Below are 19,505 nucleotides of genomic sequence, written 5' to 3'. Positions count from 1 at the left end.
GGGCCTGAGGGCTTTCCCAACATGATGAGATACGTTCTCCAAGGACTGCGAGTCTGCGACCCAGTCGGAGGTTGCAGGTACATCGAAAAAATCATGTATCTAAAACGATAACAATTTGGAAAGATTTATTTCCAGTTCAGATAATTTTAACAGTCGGACCATAGCTGCATACGGGTTCGTGGAGACCGCATGCGCTCATCGTGCTTCGGCGTGTCCTTGTGGACGGTGGGAGATCGACGCAGGGAGGCATACGTGATCCTGGGGAAGGCGTGGTCCAGGGCGACGGACAAGGTATCGGCCATCATCCCCGCACCGGAATTTACCCAAACTCCACCTGCAAAATTACCTCTCCGTCAAGCCAAGCGATCCCTCCTCCCGGTCGGCACTGCTAGCTCGTGATCATCCTCCAGGAATGCTGCGCGTGTATATATATCCTCACCAATCTTCCATGCTTTCAACTCAATCAACCGCGCCTCGCATACTCTACTCTACTCATTTCGTTGATCCCTTGGTTCGTCGATCGGTGTTCTCGTCTGAGGAGCTCGGCTGATCCGATCCGCCATGGATTCCACCGACGGTCGCGTGTTCGAGGACTTCGTGCCTCCGCACACCATGGTCCGGGAGCCGGCGACGCACACGCTCACCGTCGACCTCTCCGCCGCAGGCAAGCACACGCCACGCATGGAGCTCGATCTTGCTATTAACCTCGCTCGCTGATCCTGAGCTGGGCATGTGGCTGGCTGCAGGTGCAGGGTACAGGAAGGAGCACATCCGGGTGCAGATGGTGCACAGCCACCGGCGACTGGTCGTGCGCGGGGAGCGCCCCGTCGCCGGCAACCGCTGGAGCCGCTTCCGCCTCGAGCTCCGCGTCCCCGACGGCTGCGACGCCAAGGCCATCCACGCCAGGTTCGAGAACGGCGTCGTCCGCGTCACCATGCCCGGCGTCGCGCCGGAGCCCGTCCAGGTCGAGACCGGCCTGTCCCCGCAGGCGAAGACGGCGGCCGCTCCCAGCGCCGCCCAAGACCAGAAGGAGGCCGCCGCCGCGCAGCAGCAAGACGGCGATCGTGCCGCGCGAGGGGGAGGAGTAGAGGACGAGGCGGAGAAGAAAGACGAGGCGGCGGCGGCGGCGCAGAAGCAAGAAATGAGGCAGCGCCCCGTGAGCTCCCCGAAAGACGGCGGCCATGACCCTGACGACGCCCAAGGCGGTGGGGCAGGGGAGGTGACCGCCGCTTCACCACCGCGGCAAGGCTTCGGCTTCCTGCATGACCGGAGGAGGAAGATGGCGACCACCGTGCTCAGCGTGGTGCTCGTCCTGATCAGCCTCGGCATCTATGTCAAGTACAGCCTTTGGCCATGATAACTGGTCGAGAAATTTGGTGCGTGCAACTGCAGTGCATGGTATTTGCTCCTCGCCAGCAGGCTGGTAATACTAATGTGAAGCCTGACATATGACTGCCGGATATGTGTCGATGAATCTGCCTAGTCGCAAGTATGGCAGGTTGATGTACTGATGTGTGTGAAATGCTGACTGAACAAAAGGATTTCTTTGGTATTCCAAGATGAGCTTGGTAAAAATTAAAGGTTGAAACTTCAGATGTTCCAAGAACAAAAGTTAAGGTTTTCACTTGGTGTTGAATGCTCGATGAATCATTTGTGTGGACAGTTGCACGGTTAAATAAACAACCATGCAAACTGATGAGAGAGAACGACTGTGAAGCCACTGCCATCGATCCACATGCCTGCGCTACCCATCACCAAACACAAAAAGAATCAAAATCGAACCAAAGTGACCGGTTTGCAGGGTTAACGGTTCAGTTTTATACTTTGACGCTACTACAATATGATTAATCGAGGCAGGCAAAAAGCTTTAACATAAGAAAACAAAAAACATAAGAAAGCTCGTGGACAAGCCCATCCTTGGGCTTGTCGTGCCCATCCACAAGGGAGGCCGCCGCCATGCCGCCTCCGCTGGCGCCGCCGCCAGGGGAGGCCGGATACGGCCCCTACTCGCTGGATCTGGTGTCCACGGCACTGGATCCAACCTGTGGAGGAGAAGGAGAAGGAGCGCTTGCGTGCCGAAGGAGGGCGTGCTGGCTGGCTCGGGGCAGCGCCGCCGCCAGAGGGAGAGAGGGCACCGCCGCGCCTCCACTCGCGCTATTGCTGCCTCCGCTCGCGTGCAGGGCCTCCGCTCGCGTGCAGGGCCTCCGCGCTACTGCTGCCGAGATGAAGGTGAGCGAGGGAAGGGAGCCGCGCTGGGAGAGGGAGAGGCACGGCTGGGAGAGGGAGGAGTGAGGGGGAGGGAAACCTAACTCCTGCCTATATACTCCAAGCAATATATTGGACCGAGATGGATTGTCTGGGCTCCGAGATGGACCAGTATTATCTGATGTGTGTCTTATAGCTTGCCCGCCTCAGTTAATGTATTAACCGAGGCATTTATGTTAGAACAACCGTCTCGGTTAATGCAGACATTTTAAAGCGCCCGCCTCTATTAATAGATTTTGTAAAGCATTTTTTAACCGCCACAGTTAATGAAAAATGACAGCATTGGTTAATCTCAGGCATTAATCAAGGCGGTTCAAAATCATACCCAGTCTTTTTAAAGATCATGGTTAATATTTTTTGTAGTAGTGTGAGGTCCAGTCTTTAAAATGTTTTGTTCAGTCATGGTTCATTTTTTGGTTTATCAAGTTGCATAAACTGACTTTGTTCCCGTAAAACGTAGTAGAAACGTAGGCAAAAGCAACCGCAGTGTGGGCGGGCATTTCATTGTCACGTCCAGGCGGTGCTTGAACTTGTTGGGCGTCGCTATGGTCGGCATCGAGCCTAGACACATCATGGGTTCTATTATATATGAATCATTTTTTTTGGGAAACTATATGAATCATTTTCTTGGATGGGCATCGAAGCATGTACAAGTTGTGAATTGTGATGCTAGCATTTTTTAACTAAGCATCGGTAAGCACAGTGTTAAAGTCGATGCTTCATCAGGAGAGAGAAAAATGAAGCCTTGCTTTTTCACCACACTGCGGGTGCTTATAAACACACATGGTTTGATGGTTCAAGGTTAACACAACATCATTGCGCGTGGCCACCATCACCATGACCAACATTGCCCCTCTCCATCTCCCAAGCAGGTTTAGGGCATTGGTGACCTTAAGATTAGCCGGTGGACCCCACTTCTAACCTTTGTGGCCATGACGTGGCCTGCCGTTAGAGGGGACACTGTCAACCATGACAGGAACATGAGTTGCAACCCAAAGTCCTGAGGTAAATATCGACGGAATTCATTCGTCAATTGTGAGGCAACTAACTGCTGTTCAACAAATCTGTATTGTGGTTTCCTATCTAAATTTTTTAGCATATTATGCACTGCTAATTGGTAGTAAGTTGTCGTACTTTCTGCACAAATACATAGTATGTAAAAAAATTGTGGGCTTCATTGGATTTCAGGATTCCTTTTCATGGTTGGGCGTCTCTTCCTAGAATCTCTTGTCCCCTATCCCAAACTTTCCTTTCTAGGTGATAAAAAACTGAAATTTATTTCACGAAAGACATGAATATGCATCAACGCACATCAGCGTCCGGGTGAAGCAAAATCCTAGTGCAGTAGACAGAAGCAATGCGTGTGAGACCCCTTTGACGAGCATGCTGCCCGGGCCAGGTATCCTTTGCTTTCCTTCATCTTCTTCCCCGCCTCCCCGGTAGGCTGGGTGATCTAGGCAGGCATGCCTTACATCCCACGCCCCAGTTTTTTTTTACTACCCCAATGCGAACCCCGTCTATATAACCTTGCCGCTGTGCACGGCTCGTCTCTCATTCCGGCGACGAGCCAGCACAGCGAGATCGAGCGAGAAGAGGAGATGGAAGCGGCGAGCCGGCCTCGCGTGCTCGCCGAGATCGACCCACACAGCGAGTGGGTGCGCGGGCCCGAGTTCGACACGCTCGTCGTCGACGTCACAGGTACACTGCGAGCGGCGCGATCGCTGTCGATTGGCTAGTGTGTTTTTTTTTTCGTAGGAGGGATGTCGGTCAGACTGATGGACGGCGGCATCCATGTCGGCCATTGTCGTCGATGCAGGGTTCGGCAAGGACCACCTCAAGGTGCAGGTGGAGCCGTCGGGGAGCCTCAAGGTCAGCGGCGAGCGCGCCGTCGACGGGGGCGGGCGGCAGTGGTGCCACTTCACCAAGCGGTTCGACCTCCCCGCCGCCTGCGACGCGGCGGAGATCAAGGTCCAGCTCGACAAGGGCATGCTCTACGTCCAGGTGCCGGGCGACGGCGGTGGTGGCGCTGGTGGGAGCGGCGAGCAGGACTCAGCGGCGGAGATGTGCGAGGACCCGCTGCAAGGACAAGGAGAAGCCGAGATCGGCGGCGGCTGGAACATCGGCCGCGCGGCGGCGCGGCGGGAGGAGCAGCACCCGTTGCTGCGGCTCGCCGGGGGCCTCAGCAGGCACCGGCAGGTGGTCCTGAACGTCGTGCTCGCCGTCGTGCTCTTCTGGCTCGTCGCCTTCGCCAAGAAGCAGCCCGGCGGCGGCCAAGCCAAGAACGACTGAGGCGCGGGATCAAGAACCGTGTTTCTGTACAGTGATGACAAGATGGAATGGAAGCGAGCAATAAAACACATCTGCAAATAAGCAAGATCGGGGTGTGGCTCAATGTGCATCATCAGTATTCAGTACTTACAGTCGGGCATCACTAAGATGCCACCCAGTACAGGAAGTCAGGAACCAAAAGCTGGGCATGAGATACTGATGTGTGCGTACGTACATTCAGATCGTTAATTGCTGTTTACGAAAGGAATCCCTGGTTTTACTTTAGGCTGCAATCACGCATACACACATCTAAAAGCATGTCTGACCCCTCCTTGTTGTATATTCCCTCTCTTTTATGATCTGGAAAGAGGGGAACTGAAATATGCAATATCTGAGGCTTTAATCTCTATTCCATTTGTCCACAAATGAACAGTCAAACCAGACCAAATTTAACCAAATTCATAGTAGTGTTTATATCTTCAAATAAATTTATTATAATAATATACTCTATAACTAATCTGATACTTATTTTGTACCATAAATATTATTATTTTTATATACTGCTTGATTTATCGAAAATCGAGAATTACATTCTTTCATGGATGGAGGGAGTACTTGCAATTTCAAGCTATTGTGAAGTCAATCCAAAACCTTGTGGAAAGAAGTCAATCTTCTGCACACCACCTGGACCTGGAACAGCAACCGGCTCGAACCGCCGGCCAGGCCCACCCACACCCGAAACCCGACCGAGGCCGAGTCGGGACCGGACCGGACCGGACACAAGGCGCTCGAACCAGGCCGCCCATAAACCCCAACCGAACCGTCTGGATTTGTCTCACAAATTCACCGCGAGGGAAAACGAAAGCCCCAAATCCCCACGCCGAGAAAGTAGAAACCCCCGCCTCCAATCCATGGCTCCCCCAGCCACCGCCGCCGGCAAGCGCACCATGCCGCCGCAAGGGGACCCCGCCGACGCCGCCGCTGTGGGGGCGACGACGGAGCAGGAGCCGCAGGCGGCGGGAGGCGCCGAGGCCGGCGACCTCGTCCTGGTGGCGGACTGCGGCGCGGAGGTGCGCCTCTCGCGCCCCGCGGCGCGGATGTCGTCGACGACCGTCCACATGCTGGACGACTGCGCGGAGGGCCGCGTCCCCGTCGCGGGCGTCCACGCCGGCGTCCTCCGCCTGGTGGCGGCGTACTGCGAGCGGCACGCGCCGCACTACGACCCGGCGGCCTCCGCGGCGAGGCTCCGCGACCCGTTCCCGCCCTTCCCCATCGACTTCCCGCCCACCGCCCACGCCATCAGGCCCGTCACCGACCCCGGGCCCGACCCGCACGGCCTCGAGGCCTGGGACGACAATTTCATCAGCGACCTCCCCGACAACGCTGCCCTCTTCGCCGTCATCCTCGTCAGTAACCGCACCGATCGATGCTTTTTTATTTTTACAGTTTTGCTCCTCGTCAACTGCAATTTATCCGAATCTCGTGCAATTTACAATAACTTGGTGTGCGAATTTGCGATGCAGGCTGCCAACTACCTGGGCATCGAGGACCTGCTCGACCTGGGCTGCACGGCCGTGGCCGACAAGATGAGGGGCAAGACGCCCGAGCAGATCCGCGTCGCCTTGGACATCGAGAACGACTACACGCCCGAGCAGGAGGCCGAGGTCAGGAGGGAGAACGCCTGGGCATTCGAGGATTGAACAGCGTGTCCTGCTGCTTGCCTTGGTGCCAATGTTCAGAAGCAAGTTTTGTTGTGAGTTGTGGATCGGGGGATGGTTCTTTTTACTGTTTTTTTTTCAGCTGAGACTGGCATGCTTCTTGCACGTTGTCCTCAGTTGAAGGTGTTACTAGTCATTGCAAATCCTGTTCAGTTAAATTATTTGTTTCGTGTTAGCTTGCTGGCTGCTTCTTGCACATTGTCGTCAGTTGAATGTTCGATACGGTGTAGGCCTCGGCTGACAGTTTAGGGGATCTGTTTACATGAAAAATGTGTAGAGAATCATGTGAGCCTGTGACAATGACTGGGTAGTGTTGCTGGCGGCCATTCAGCCGTTGCTCTAGGGTCCTATCCTAGAGCAAGAACATTGTCACGCAATACATACAAATTTAGTTAAAGCTGTAAAAAGTATCAGATGATTTCTTTGCCATTGCCATGTAGTAGAACAAGTAAAATCATTCTTGGACGAATTTCACGCAAAAGAAATGCAGTTACACGAGCCAACTGCATAAGATTGCTAAATTTCAATATAATTCAAGGCTATCAGTCAAAATGGTTATTAGCTGCAACCATGTTTCAGCAGTTAACAAGTGATAAAACAAGACGAAGAAGACGCAGCAGAAGACAGCTCTCACTCCCAGAAACAAACAATGCTGTGGGATGAAGATCACATGAACCATGAGGACCGCAGAAGCAGTGCCGGCGCCATCTTCTCACCCATTTTGGCATACACAAGCCCTGGCTGCAGTCTCGCGCCCTTGCCAAGGTTGAAGTTGAGGTACCCTTCCAGGTCCAGGTGCTGCAGGTGATGTTTTTTCCCTTCAGCCGTGCCACCCACCCTCACACCCCAGCCAAGTTCGTTCTCTGGGATGTCGGACAACGAGAAGCCCCAGCGCACCGGTCCATGTTTGGACCTCTCCATCTGAAACCAGGCTTCTGTCTTGAGAGTTTCATAGAGTTCGCAATCCACCATTAGCGCGATCGACTGCGCTAAGTGCGTTGCGGGAGAGGCACCTTGCACTGCCACCGTTGATTCCATGGTGTGTGAATTGGCACCAGCAGGACGGTGGAACCTCACACTCAATTCGGCCTGTTCTTCTGTATCTGCTTCGGTGGGGTTTTCTGCTTTCAGGCTGCCTAATGGAATAGCAAGGATTCCTAGATTGTTGAACCGGGGGGACAACGAACGAACCTGCCAAAGCCCTGACAGATTGAGCTTGACATCGTTGGTTGGTTTGTAGGACACTTGCCCAAATGTTGTCATGCGGTTAGTCCCTCCACCCCCACTGTCTAGTCCTCCTGAACCGAAGATTAACTCAGCAAAGGAGGTGGTATATTTGGATCCTTCAATTCTCAAACCAGCAGCACAGTTGTGATGTTCTAAAAATGATGGTGGACCGTCGAAAGAGGCTTGGGTCCGCAGATTCTGAAAATGATTACATGATTTTGTCAGTTAAGTTACACGGTCATTGTGTTGTCCAATGAAACCAATGCTTCCAGCAGAAAGTCAGGGACACATTACCTGAATCATGCTTGAACTATGCAAGAAGTTGTTGCATTGGGCTCCAAATGGGACTAGGATCATTGACAGCCATTTGTTGATCTGGGCATTGTACTGCAATCTAGTCAGCTCTACAGGCCTCCCGATTTCCTCCCCAAGATGAGCACCTGCTCCTAGCCTGGTTGAGAGCTCTGCGGCAATGGTATCTTTGCCCCTGGTCTTCGACTCGAAGATGAACCTTGAGCTGAGGCCCGTCCTTTTCCCTGCCCTGTCGAGGGTTGCTTTCGCTTGTTCGAATTCATTACCATCGACAAGAAACAGTGCCCCAACCGCATCAAGTGCTATTTTCACCTGGATAGGGAGATGTAGGAACTCGAACCCCTTGCCACTTTTATATAAGGAAAGGATATGCTCTATCTGATCATGTTTCTCCTTGAACTTCATGACATCAGAAAATGTTTCACGCTGCAAGCGCTTCATGATATCAGCCTGCGGTCATGAATATTAGTGAGCCAATTCTGAACTAATTGTACAGATCACAAGAGGAAGGTACAATCAATCAGACTAACTGATGACGTTTTTTGAGTGTTAGATATTCAATAAACAATCATTTTTCCATTTTTTTTAAAAAATCACTTATATATGGTTCCAATTCTCTCAACAGATGTATTGCAGCCATTGATATATTGTTCATCTGATTTAAAGCGAAATATACATAGGGTCTTAAACCAAGCTCTAACATTATGTACTTTCTTCAAAAGAAAAAAATGCTTACAAACCAATGTTCAAAGGTAGATATAACTTCAGAATTTGATAGTGTCAGTATGGAGAGTGAAAACTTGATGACTATGTAGAGCCAGACATTGAACATGCAGTTTGTCATTACAATCTTAAGCAATAGTTTGATAAAATGGTACAAATTCGCCTGTTGTTATGGAAATTTTGTAACACAATGAATTGCAGTAGTGAACAGAGAAGGAGCTATTATTTTGCTTCTGCAGTGCGGAACCACACAGAAATATGAACCATGTCAAATTGCCAGTGCAGATGTGAAGTTTCAGCTCCTGATCATCCACTGGGGACGAAAAAAAAATTCATGCGTGTCAAAACGCCAGACATTCGAAGCAATTAGTCGGCAGCATGAAGTCATGAACATCAGTGAGCTTGAACATCAATTCAAATCACTAACATCCGGGGACACGGTTTCACGGATCATGAAATTCCCAAGAAAGAGCGCAGTTGGGGAGCATACAGGGCTGTGATGCTGCGGCTGCTGCTGGTGGTGAAGGTGCTGCTGCAGATGAGAGCGCGGGTGGGCGGAGGTACCCCGGAGCACGGCGCGGATGAGCGCCTCCCCGGACCTGAGCAAGCGGCGGACGCCGTCGGCGACGGCGGTGCTCGGCCTGTGCCCGCCCTTCGGCGGCGGCGGCGGCGGAGGAGGAGGCGCGGGCTCCGGCGGTGGCAGCAGCAGGGGCGGCGGCTGCGGCGACGCCGGGTTGGATGGCGAGGACGCGGCCATGAAGTACCCGGCGCGAGGCCTCGGTGGCAAGTGGGCAGTGCCGCTGGAAGACGAGCGACGCGAGAACACAAAAGCTGCTGCTAATTCCGGGGAGAAGCTGGCCGGCGCGGCGGCAGCGCAGGTGGTGTGGCTCCCGCCTTTTCTTCATTTCCTTGACGGGGGGTCGGGGGCCTTATTCCCGCATGCCGCCCTTTCCCTTTCGGTGTCTTTGGCTTTGGCCTTTCGCTTTTGCTTTCTCTGTTTGTTTCTGGTTTGCTCCTTCTCATGCTTTCTCTGTCGGCGTTTCATTTCGGCTTGAGGTAGTAGACGACGAGACGACGGGGCGACCGGAGGGAATGCGGGTTCTTTTTCTTCAGGAGCTGTGCTGTGGGGATCACGATCAGGCAATACCGTGCCTTTGTTTTTCTTTTCTTTTCTTTTTTATTTGAAAGACCGTGCTTTCGATTTATGCCGGCCTGCTAATCTGAATTCACATGTACACTCGCATCGATACTTTCAATGGAAAGAAATGGTATCTCTTGTCAATGCTACTTAATAAATAGAAGATTTACAATCATAAATGGGCAAATGCTGGATCAGTAGAACACGTTGCAAGAGTCCATGACCAATATTGTTTTTATCTTCCAAAAGGGAACCGCTAATTTACGGTCAACCGTACGGAGTAGTTCCGTACGGTTGATTTTCCGACCGTTCGTTTTTTTCCTATTTTCGTAAGTGTTTTGTCGTTTTCTGATTTCAAGAAAATTTTTCAAGAAAAAAAATTTGAGAAAAAAAAGACAGAAAATTTTGACGAGAAAAATTTGAGAAAAAAATTTAAGATGAAAAATCAAAGAAAAAAATTGGAGAGCAGAAAATTTTTTGAAAAAAAAGGACACAGGGAACCTTCAAGAAAGAAAAAATTTGTACGAACAAATTTAAAAAATTCAACAGAAAAATTTTCCATAAATTTTTTTGAATTAAAAAAGAAAAAAGAAAAAAGAAAAAAGAAAAAAACTCTACCGGATCGGCCTCCCCGCCGTGCCTTCCCGCCGCCCGGCCACCGCCGCCCAACCCAGGAAGGCGGATCCAGGCGGCGGCGGGCCAGCGAGGCAGATCTCGCGGGGGACGCCGGCGGGGGAGCACGCGGCGGCCCAGGGAGGCGGATCCGCGGCGCGCGGCGGCGGGAGAGCCCGCGGCGGTCCGGTGGCGGCGGGGGAGGCGTGGCGGCTTCAGGGAGGGGAAGGAGCCGGCTCAAAGGAGGGAAGGGGGCGCGCGGCTTGAGGGAGGAACGGGAGGCGGCCATGGAGGATCTTGTCGCCCTCCTCCACCGCGAGCTCGCTGGCCAGAGCTCGATTCGGCGCCGCCGAGGAGGGCCTGCCGCGGCCTCCTTTCCATCCGCGCGCGAGCAGGGAGGGGTAGGCGTGGGGCAACGCGATGTGGAGAGGAGAGAGGGAGTCCGCCGCCGGCCGGGCTGCTCCGCCGAGCCGAGGACCCGAGATCGGAGAGAGAGAGGAGAGGAATACGGTGGAGAGCGAGAGAGATGGAGAGAGCGAGACGGAAACGGGGGAAGGGGAGGGGTCTGGGGGGGCGGACGGATCGGAGTGACCGTAAGTTTAGAAACTTACGGTCACCCGCAGATTCATCATCGCGCTTCCAAAATGCCTTTTCCTTCCTCCCAGATGGCTTGATTCCTTGTCTCATCATTCCTCCGCTGCGCGATTTGTTTCCCACCAATATCGGCCTATTTGCTTCTTGTTGCCCTGCCACAACTAGCTAATATGGTTTCATCAGTCAATTTGTTGCTCCTCAAACGATGCATCTTGATTTCGATGAGACACCGTGGCTTTTTGTTCGTGAGGTGAGACACAGATTTATATACTTATTGACATTAAAATTTTGCAAGGATATTTTTGAAAAGATGGTGATTTCAAAGAAAGCCAATAGAAAATCCTGTAAGAGGCCGATGAAGAGTTTCAGGAAAGACTGATAACCGATAACCCATTTCAGTCAAAGCTGTCAAAAGATATGGTCAGAGCTGACATGTGTATTGTTAAGGGTTCGGTCAGATATCGCTGGATGCAATGCAAGTTAGACTAGGACATGACATCAGTAGAAGATCTCACGGAAGTCCGATTCCTTTTGGAAAGCTTTGTAAATATAGTAAATTCAGTTATTTTCTTTTTATCAAGTTTGTTTCGGCGTGTGATCGATTATAAGTCTTTATTTTCAAGGTATAAAATAGGGATCTGTCTCCTTGTAAGTTGACTTACATTTAGCTATGTGTAAGTCACTATCTTTTTTACGAGTGACTTATTTTTTTGCTTATGTGTAAGTCATTATCCTGAACCATTGGATGTCATCCAAGGATCCATAGACCACTAAAAGTAAATTCGAAATTGGGTTCGTGTAAAGCACCATTTGAACTGTTGGATTGGTGACTGAAAGCTGACTTCCTGTAAGTCCCCGTTTGAACTATTGGATTGAAATCCAACAGTCTAGATTAAATTTTTAGTGATCCTACACAAACAGTTTCATGATGTGTATATATGGCAGCCTGGCCTGCTATATACCCTGTAAGTGTGCCCAGGTCATCTGACCGATCAGTATGTTGACATACCTGTTATGATATTTTGAACTGTATAGAACATTGAGCCCAATAGACCTAGACTCATTGTACCAGTTATCTTTCAATTTTCACAAGGATTTCACATTACTTAGAAAAAATAAAAATAACAGTAGCACACCGTCTATCCAAAATTTACATACTTAAAAATTGAAAAATGATAGTAGCACACTATTTGTCCAAAATTTACAAGTATTTGGCATTCAAAATTTGAATAAATAAATAAATAGGAAATATTACAACATTGCTATGGACTAGTTTCACACACTAAAGCTGTGATCGATTCTAGACCTGCTAACAACATTTAGGGAGGCATGTCAATCTAAAGTAGAATTCATATAACACAATGCCTTCTATGATGATTGACTGGCAAGTCAACTAAGCTTCTAACATTAGAAATGTCTGATTCAGAATCGTATTGCTAGTTGAAACATGATGACACATGAGTGACTTATCATAACATATTGAACACCTTTGCATAGAAATAGAAGTATACACATCTGGGTCATAAGATTGTGTTTTCTTTCAATACACGGCAAGATACACAAGAATACTAGTTAACTTAGCACAGGTACTTACATATGAGAAATTGCACAACATGGTATAATAATATAATCTTGTTAGAGCACTAGCTTGGATATGTATATTCTGTATCAGGAAGCCAACTTTGTGGAATGCTTCAATGACTGAATAAGATGTACTTCCAGTGACTTTTCAAACCCAATCTCTTCCAGTGACTTTTCAAACCCAATCTCAAGTCTGAACATACAAATGGAGAGGGAACCAAGCCACAAGATATTAAGAGAAATCAATGTATTCTAAAGAGAACAATCAGATTACTCTGCACTAGAGTAGAGAAACATCAATATATCAGCACTGCGGTCATGATGGAGCAATACCAAGTTATGCATGTTTACACAAAATTCAGTATGCAAATAAGTAGCTTGGAGATAGCAAATAGTACAGAACTGGAAGCTTACCTTTGAGAAATAACAAACTTGATTTGTCAAAATCAATGACAAAGAAGCCCACCAGTGGAAGCATACTGAATCACCATGCCCTTACACCACTAGGACATAAACACCGAAATTTCTGTGACTGAAAGGTTCTCAATAGTTCCTCATATGGCTCTTACAAAAATCTAGTAAAGTGATGCACTTTAGCATATTTACACTAACAAACAAAAGAAATTACAATACTAGATAATCATATAATTGTAGTATAAGTTATCTGTTATTCTATAACAAAACTGAAATTAAAAGTAGCGTTCCTAACATTAATATATTACTTTCAAGATTGATGGGTTTTAGAATAGAAATTGGAGTGCAGAAGAAATATGCTCAACAAAGTAGGTTCAGAATAGTCTCACTTTACAGATTGCAGGAACATGGTGAGAGTGAGAGCCTTTAATTAACATAAATGCATATAAACAACCAAACAGTATAGCCTGCCTCAAGCCTATCAGATATGTTACATATTTAAGGAGTTGGAGGAAACTTAACAGACATGTTTTTCTTTGCCTGCTATACAATTTTTGCCTAAATTCAAATAAACAATAATGGCAAGTGTAAAACTTATATCTAATTTTGACCTATAAAACAACACTATTGCTCACTTAGGATCAGCATTTGCACTTCACAAAATAATCGACTATGCTATGTCTAAACAACCGGGAATGACAAATCACAACTCTAATCAAAACTACTAGCTTAATTATACAGTTTTTGCATGTTCTAGATTTTTTTTCATTGCAAAAAATAATATCACTAAACTAGGAAAACAGTAAGAAATCAGATATGGAGACAGATCGATGCAGCACACTGATGGGTAACTGATAGGGATAGTCACCAAGGATGTGCACAACCCTAGCAGGACACATGCAAGTGCAAATTACTACTAGATTGATATCAAATCCAACACAAATAAATAACATATCAATTCACGGACATATAGACATATGTTGCACACTGATCGGTAACAACATATGGAAGTTATTGTTTGCATTTGTGTCTAGAAATCATTCCCAACTCAAAATTTGAAGAAGAAAAATCAAGTTCCGAGTCACTATCTGTCTATTGCTTAGACTCAATTATAAGAAGCAATGGGCCGACCTACTTTATGAAACAATTATAAGAAGCAATGCAGGTTAAGGATTCAGTTTTTTCTAATTTTCTAATGCTTGGAGCCAATCTGATGCTGGTTCCAAGAGATACCCTACATGCACACAATGTGCATTCTGAAGCATATGCAAAAGGTCCAAAAAAATACAAACAAAAAATTACAAGGAGGGTGTAATTCTCACTTGACACACTGCCTTCTCACTTGTAAAGCATGCACTATGTCATTTTTTACAGTTAAAAATGAGAAAATTACAATAATAAATGAGGGTGTAATTCTAGAATAAGTGTACTCATAGATTTCTTGTCATTGGTCAGGAGTGATAATTAACAAAAAAAATGACCAATCAGCAACCACATATAAGAATACATATAAGAATGCATGTAAAGAAAATCCTAGTACCGAGAACTTGACTCCACATAACGCTAGATTCACATACTTAGGGGAGGCAATTTAGCCATCCCTATCAAGCAATATTTCCCTTCGAAATGCAGGCATTAAAGACTATCCAAAGTTTAAGAAGATGAACACAACCTATAAAGTTATTCTTATTATGTTGTTTTGTGATGTAGTGTTTACCCAGAACAAAGGAACTCCAAAACACATTTGAGCTTCGACAGTTGTTCTTGTTGCACACCAAGAAACCTTACAAAATGGAATTTCTTATCCCTATACCGAGCTTTGGAGGTTTACATTTGGATCAGGGTGGTCACCATTCAAAACATGTTGATCAGAGTCTTTAAAATAGGCAGGTTGCAGTACCTGCAGCACACCAGAGGTGCAATCTCTATAACACCAGCAGTTGAAACTACTGGAAATCAACTCAAAATGAATACAGGGCTATGGAGATTTAGTTGACAACACTTTCATGGCAAAGTCTGTGTCTAACTCAAATTCAGAAAGGATTGCCCTATTTTCTACATTGTTGAAACTACATGAAATCAATTCAAAATGAATACAGGTCTATGGAGGTAGAGGTGGCAACACTTTCATCGCAAAGTCTGTTGAACTAACTTAAACATTCTACAGTAACGATGTCCAGTATTTATTGCATGATATCAACAGATGATTAGTGCTTAGTGCCTAGCAGCAGGGTATTATTGTGGTCAATTTAGTATGCAAAAAAAATGTCTAGTCTAATTTTGTAGATAAGACAAGCTAAGAAACAGGTTAATTGCACTCTCCAAGGTTTAGTGGTGTCAAATTCTGAGTGTTAACAAGTAGAAAAGTGGCTAGGAGGCTAAGAGGATGCCATTAGCCATTTTACTAAGGGTGTAATTTTCCCTATGACACTGACAAACAAGACATTTAGTTGAAAATCAAAGTTACTTTCATCAAATTAGCACTCAGTGAAACTTTTATGAAAAAGTTAGGAACATGAAATTCTTTTAATTTAGAGAAGAGCGAAGACATATATTAATTTAGAGAAGATCGAAGACATATATTACACAAATAAACAGATGAATAGTTCAACAAGAAACTCCTTTGGATTTTTATGACCCCAATTAAAGACTTATGCAACTCACAACGACTCATAGAAAACTAGACCTACTGCTAACAGTTTTTAGTTAAGGTTTTGTAACTTTAACAACATACTAAAATGCTAAGTCAAATCTTTGCAGGAAAGGAGTTATTCACCTGAGTTCTCCCTCTATCAACTCATCAACTCTGGTGATGCAATTCCATAAAGTAACATATAGTTATGACACATTCACGTTCAGAAAACATGTGCAGCCACAAGAGTAGAAAAAAGGAATCTGCCACATACCTCGCAATCGAACCACAAATCAGTACGCACAAAGGGGCAACCTCAAAAGCAAATCATGAATGCAACTTTAACAAACCTGACTGCAGGCGCAAAAAAATATCAAGGTAGTTGAAGCAATAGTGCTTGAATTGTTGAAGACAAAAAGCACAGGTATAGCATACATAAGAGCTAGTATTATGGTTCAGGATCAGTACACACCAAGCTAGCACTGTAAAAATAGAGAAGAAAAAGAAATCCTTCTAAAAAAAAGCTTGAGCCTCTGCCTTCTCACATGTATAGCATACAATATGCCGTATTTTACAGCTAAAACTAGGAAATTATAGTATTAAATGAGGGTCAGGGTGTAATTCTATAATAAGTTACTAGTAGTTTTCTAGCCATTGATCAGGAGTGCTAATTAAACAAAATAAGTAACTAATCAGTAATCACAATTGACAAATACTGTATATAAGACTATACTACTAATGAACAAAAACAAGGGTTAATATATCAAACTAATAATCCATTAGCCTCTAAAAAATGCTTCTATGGTAACCAAAACAAAAATGCAAAACTCTAAAACTAAAGTATGTGCAGGAAAAACTCTAAACCCAAAGTATGTCCAGGTAACATTAAAAAGCATACTAAATTCTTTGATGAATATTTGCAGCGAAGGAGAAGTTCTTCACATGATTTCTCCCTCCCTCAACTCATCAACTCCACTCCTGCAATCTTAGAAAGTAACACGTCAGGGAGAAACTAAAATACTTGCGTATATTTGGCATAGAAAATCCTAGTGAAGTATTGCTAACTACTATGTTTTATAGTAACAAACTACAAAATTACAACACTAAATGAGGATGTAATTTTAGCATAACAATCCTAAAATTTCTGGCAATATTTTCATATTTACTTGATTGCTCATATCGAGACTGGAGATCAAAGTTTAAATGAAAGAAGTTCTCAATCGGGAATGAGTAAACCAAATAACCAATAAAAAGGATATGACAGGTAGGAAGAAAAACATTCCGTCAGAGAGTAGCATATATAAGAAGACTTTATATGGACCACTGGATAACTATATATTGCAAAATAGAGTAAATGATCCACTGGATGTAATGACAATTTGAGAAGGAAGTGAGGTTGCAAGCAATCTTTATATATCACAGCAATCCAAGTCTAGTTAAACATTGTTGTATTTGTCAACATTAAGCCCCACTCGCAGTCGAAAAGCAAAGTATGGAAAAAATATATAGATTACAACTGACCAAATTAAATGAAACATTTTAGATCAGAGTGCAGATAATCCAAGTGAAAGATGGAGCATCACAAACATAGATGGCAAATAAAAAAACTAGATATAGTAGTTCCTTAGCTTATAAACTACTAGACCAACAATCAAATACATGTTAGCTTGCAGCCTGGTGGATGAAACAAATGTCTAGATGAAAATGAATTGCTTAGTCTAGATAAGTGGCAGACCTTGAAGTCAGCCAGAGGGGGCTAATCTAAGAGATATAGCCTGCTAATTAGCATATATATGAAAAATCTAGCTGCAGAAAGGGACACTCTCCGGTGGAAAAATAACAACAATAATAGATATGCAATAAGTTTTGCAAAAAAGCTCTTTTACTTACACAATAAATCGTGAGATACAATAAAACAAGAGACATCAAGTGTATTTTTAAGAAGCTTGATAGCTGAACAAACGAAAACATCAAATTCTACGGTCTATTTGACAACATTTCTCACAGATAACAGTTTTTTTCAGTTGAATAAGAGTAGGTAGCTTACACGCAGCTTGCAGCTTGGCAAAATATCAAATTCCACTAGACAGATTAAATACAACATTTCAGATATTTCAAGCCAATGCAAGTAGGTGTAGGAGATAAACAGATGGCAAACATACTTCACCTGGTACTTCCTCTAACCCAAAACTGTAAGACTGTAGATAAAACTCTGACCTTGATAACTTCTAGTCTAAAAGGGCAGCCCGGTGCACGTAGTTCCCTCTTGCGCAGGGGCCGGGAAGGGTAGCTTCTAGTCTAAAAGGGCAGCCCGGTGCACGTAGTTCCCGCTTGCGCAGGGTCCGGGAAGGGTCCGACCACTTTGGGTCTTTTGTACGCAGTCATTCTCTGCATTTCTGCAAGAGGCTATTTTCAAGACTCGAGCCTGTGACCTCATGGTCACAAGGTAACAGCTTTACCGCTGTGCCAAGGCTCCCCTTCTGATAAATTCTAATCTAATGAAAATAAAAGGCTAATAAAACTACAACCTTGACAACATCTATCAGACTGCAGATATTTGAGGCCAATGTTGGTTCATTACAAGCTGAGGTGATCAGGTGGCTAAAATATAAATTGAAACTGGACAAATTAAATACAACATTTAAGATCAGTTAGTGCATCACAAGCACTGGTTTAGGGTTTCTGGTGTTCAGGATTCAAAATCACATATAAGCCTAACCAAAATTGCAATGAGAGGTGCACACCTTGCAAACAGATCCATGCACATCCTGAACATAAGTAAAAGAGTATTTAAATGCACATAGAAATATGTTTATGCTCACGGTGATGCCTTTCTAAAGGCATAGAAAACAAGACAAACAACACACGAAGGTGTGTTAATAGTAAAAAAAAATTTTGAAGTAAGCGTCCAGGAACAAGATTGCTTTCATTCAGTTATCTTTCAAAGTACCAGAATCAACATTAAATGTCGATCCAAAATAAGGATTGCAGCATACCAATGAGTCTTTCAACACACAGCAACATAACCTAAGAAACAGCAGCATAACCTGATTTTCCTAAAGCTAACATACATAAGTATTGCCACATTATAACCATGATGGTTTAACAGATAGAATGATTTTTTCAACACATAAACATCCACATAAAAAAGAACAGATTAGATTATGACTTTTTTCAGGTAATCAAACAAGAAATATAATGTTCCAACATACTACACAAGACTTCAAGATAATTAACATGGTGACTACATGATGGGGCACCTGTATCGAGTTAAATCAAGATGCAACCAGAGACTAGCATGATATGTACAACTTAAAAAAAATGAAAGTGAAATTTCATCAGGTCAAAAGACTACAGCCATATGCGACATATTTTATGAATGATGCTCTTAAGATATTTCACAAAGATATGTCCCACATATCACAACTACAGAGACGTGCATGAAAAAGAGTTTTTCTTTGCCTACTATACTATTTTACCTAATAAATAAATGATGATGCTTAAGTATGAAATTTATATCTGGTTTTCACCTAGAAAAAAAACCATTGCACACCGAGGATCAACATATGAACTTCACAAAATAATCAACCATGCTGTCGATCACAAAACGACATGGAATTACATATCACAACACTAATGAATGTTGTTACTCTGCTAGTTTAATCATACAATTGCTGCGGGTTTTGGAAAATTTTTAACAAAAAAAATTGGCACCACTAAACTAGCAAAAGAAATGAGAAATGGAGACATATTGTTGCTGGACACTGATGGCCAACTCAATGCATGTCATAGTTGTTATGCAGAGTCAGTAAGGATAAGCAAACAAACCCTAGCAGCACACATGCAAGTGCAACTCACTTGTACATCTCATATCTAACACAAATAGACAACAAATCTACTACTGCAAAGATCAAATTACCAAAAAATAAGGGGGCAACTGATACAACCACAGGACATATACTCGTCAAATAACATGGGGAATAATGGACAGACACAGGGGAAGAGAATCCCCAACATCTGA

General features: G+C 45.1%; 4 protein-coding genes and 1 long non-coding RNA gene across 5 annotated transcripts; 3 read left to right on the top strand and 2 right to left on the bottom strand.

Annotated features, from left to right (window-relative positions):
* The first annotated feature begins 456 nt into the window (after positions 1-456).
* On the top strand, positions 457-1,580 carry LOC120687949 (inactive protein RESTRICTED TEV MOVEMENT 2-like). The gene is made up of 2 exons (XM_039970047.1): positions 457-664; positions 747-1,580. Exons 1-2 carry the CDS (start codon positions 562-564, stop codon positions 1,355-1,357), a joined length of 714 nt encoding a protein of 237 aa, XP_039825981.1. The 5' UTR covers positions 457-561; the 3' UTR covers positions 1,358-1,580.
* A 2,199-nt stretch (positions 1,581-3,779) lies between these two features.
* Positions 3,780-4,942, top strand: LOC120687546 (23.2 kDa heat shock protein-like). The gene is made up of 2 exons (XM_039969559.1): positions 3,780-3,963; positions 4,082-4,942. Exons 1-2 carry the CDS (start codon positions 3,864-3,866, stop codon positions 4,552-4,554), a joined length of 573 nt encoding a protein of 190 aa, XP_039825493.1. The 5' UTR covers positions 3,780-3,863; the 3' UTR covers positions 4,555-4,942.
* Positions 4,943-5,376: 434 nt separating this feature from the next.
* LOC120692038 (SKP1-like protein 13) lies at positions 5,377-6,644 on the top strand. Its single transcript, XM_039975244.1, has 2 exons — positions 5,377-5,939; positions 6,057-6,644. Exons 1-2 carry the CDS (start codon positions 5,445-5,447, stop codon positions 6,231-6,233), a joined length of 672 nt encoding a protein of 223 aa, XP_039831178.1. The 5' UTR covers positions 5,377-5,444; the 3' UTR covers positions 6,234-6,644.
* A 111-nt stretch (positions 6,645-6,755) lies between these two features.
* LOC120692037 lies at positions 6,756-9,462 on the bottom strand. Its single transcript, XM_039975243.1, has 3 exons — positions 9,004-9,462; positions 7,773-8,240; positions 6,756-7,676 (listed from the first exon to the last, which is right to left on the bottom strand). Exons 1-3 carry the CDS (start codon positions 9,268-9,270, stop codon positions 6,918-6,920), a joined length of 1,494 nt encoding a protein of 497 aa, XP_039831177.1. The 5' UTR covers positions 9,271-9,462; the 3' UTR covers positions 6,756-6,917.
* A 4,577-nt stretch (positions 9,463-14,039) lies between these two features.
* Positions 14,040-16,167, bottom strand: LOC120691880. Its single transcript, XR_005682396.1, has 3 exons — positions 15,759-16,167; positions 15,629-15,658; positions 14,040-14,752 (listed from the first exon to the last, which is right to left on the bottom strand). It is a non-coding gene; the product is annotated as an uncharacterized LOC120691880 (long non-coding RNA).
* Positions 16,168-19,505: the final 3,338 nt, after the last annotated feature.

Source organism: Panicum virgatum, chromosome 9N (assembly GCF_016808335.1).
Source record: "Panicum virgatum strain AP13 chromosome 9N, P.virgatum_v5, whole genome shotgun sequence".
Taxonomy (NCBI): domain Eukaryota; kingdom Viridiplantae; phylum Streptophyta; class Magnoliopsida; order Poales; family Poaceae; genus Panicum; species Panicum virgatum.
Note: the sequence above shows the minus strand (reverse complement) of the source record. Positions and strands in the feature narration are given on the sequence as shown.

Excerpts from the sequence above, each read along its gene's own strand:
- LOC120687949 (XM_039970047.1), top strand. The coding sequence starts at position 562 with ATGGATTCCACCGACGGTCGCGTGTTCGAGGACTTCGTGCCTCCGCAC. Across the intron at positions 665-746 it reads CGTCGACCTCTCCGCCGCAG|GTGCAGGGTACAGGAAGGAG; the intron begins GCAAGCACACGC and ends GGCTGGCTGCAG.
- LOC120687546 (XM_039969559.1), top strand. The coding sequence starts at position 3,864 with ATGGAAGCGGCGAGCCGGCCTCGCGTGCTCGCCGAGATCGACCCACAC. Across the intron at positions 3,964-4,081 it reads GCTCGTCGTCGACGTCACAG|GGTTCGGCAAGGACCACCTC; the intron begins GTACACTGCGAG and ends TCGTCGATGCAG.
- LOC120692038 (XM_039975244.1), top strand. The coding sequence starts at position 5,445 with ATGGCTCCCCCAGCCACCGCCGCCGGCAAGCGCACCATGCCGCCGCAA. Across the intron at positions 5,940-6,056 it reads CCCTCTTCGCCGTCATCCTC|GCTGCCAACTACCTGGGCAT; the intron begins GTCAGTAACCGC and ends TTTGCGATGCAG.
- LOC120692037 (XM_039975243.1), bottom strand. The coding sequence starts at position 9,270 with ATGGCCGCGTCCTCGCCATCCAACCCGGCGTCGCCGCAGCCGCCGCCC. Across the intron at positions 8,241-9,003 it reads AGCCGCAGCATCACAGCCCT|GCTGATATCATGAAGCGCTT; the intron begins GTATGCTCCCCA and ends TCATGACCGCAG. Across the intron at positions 7,677-7,772 it reads ATAGTTCAAGCATGATTCAG|AATCTGCGGACCCAAGCCTC; the intron begins GTAATGTGTCCC and ends AATCATTTTCAG.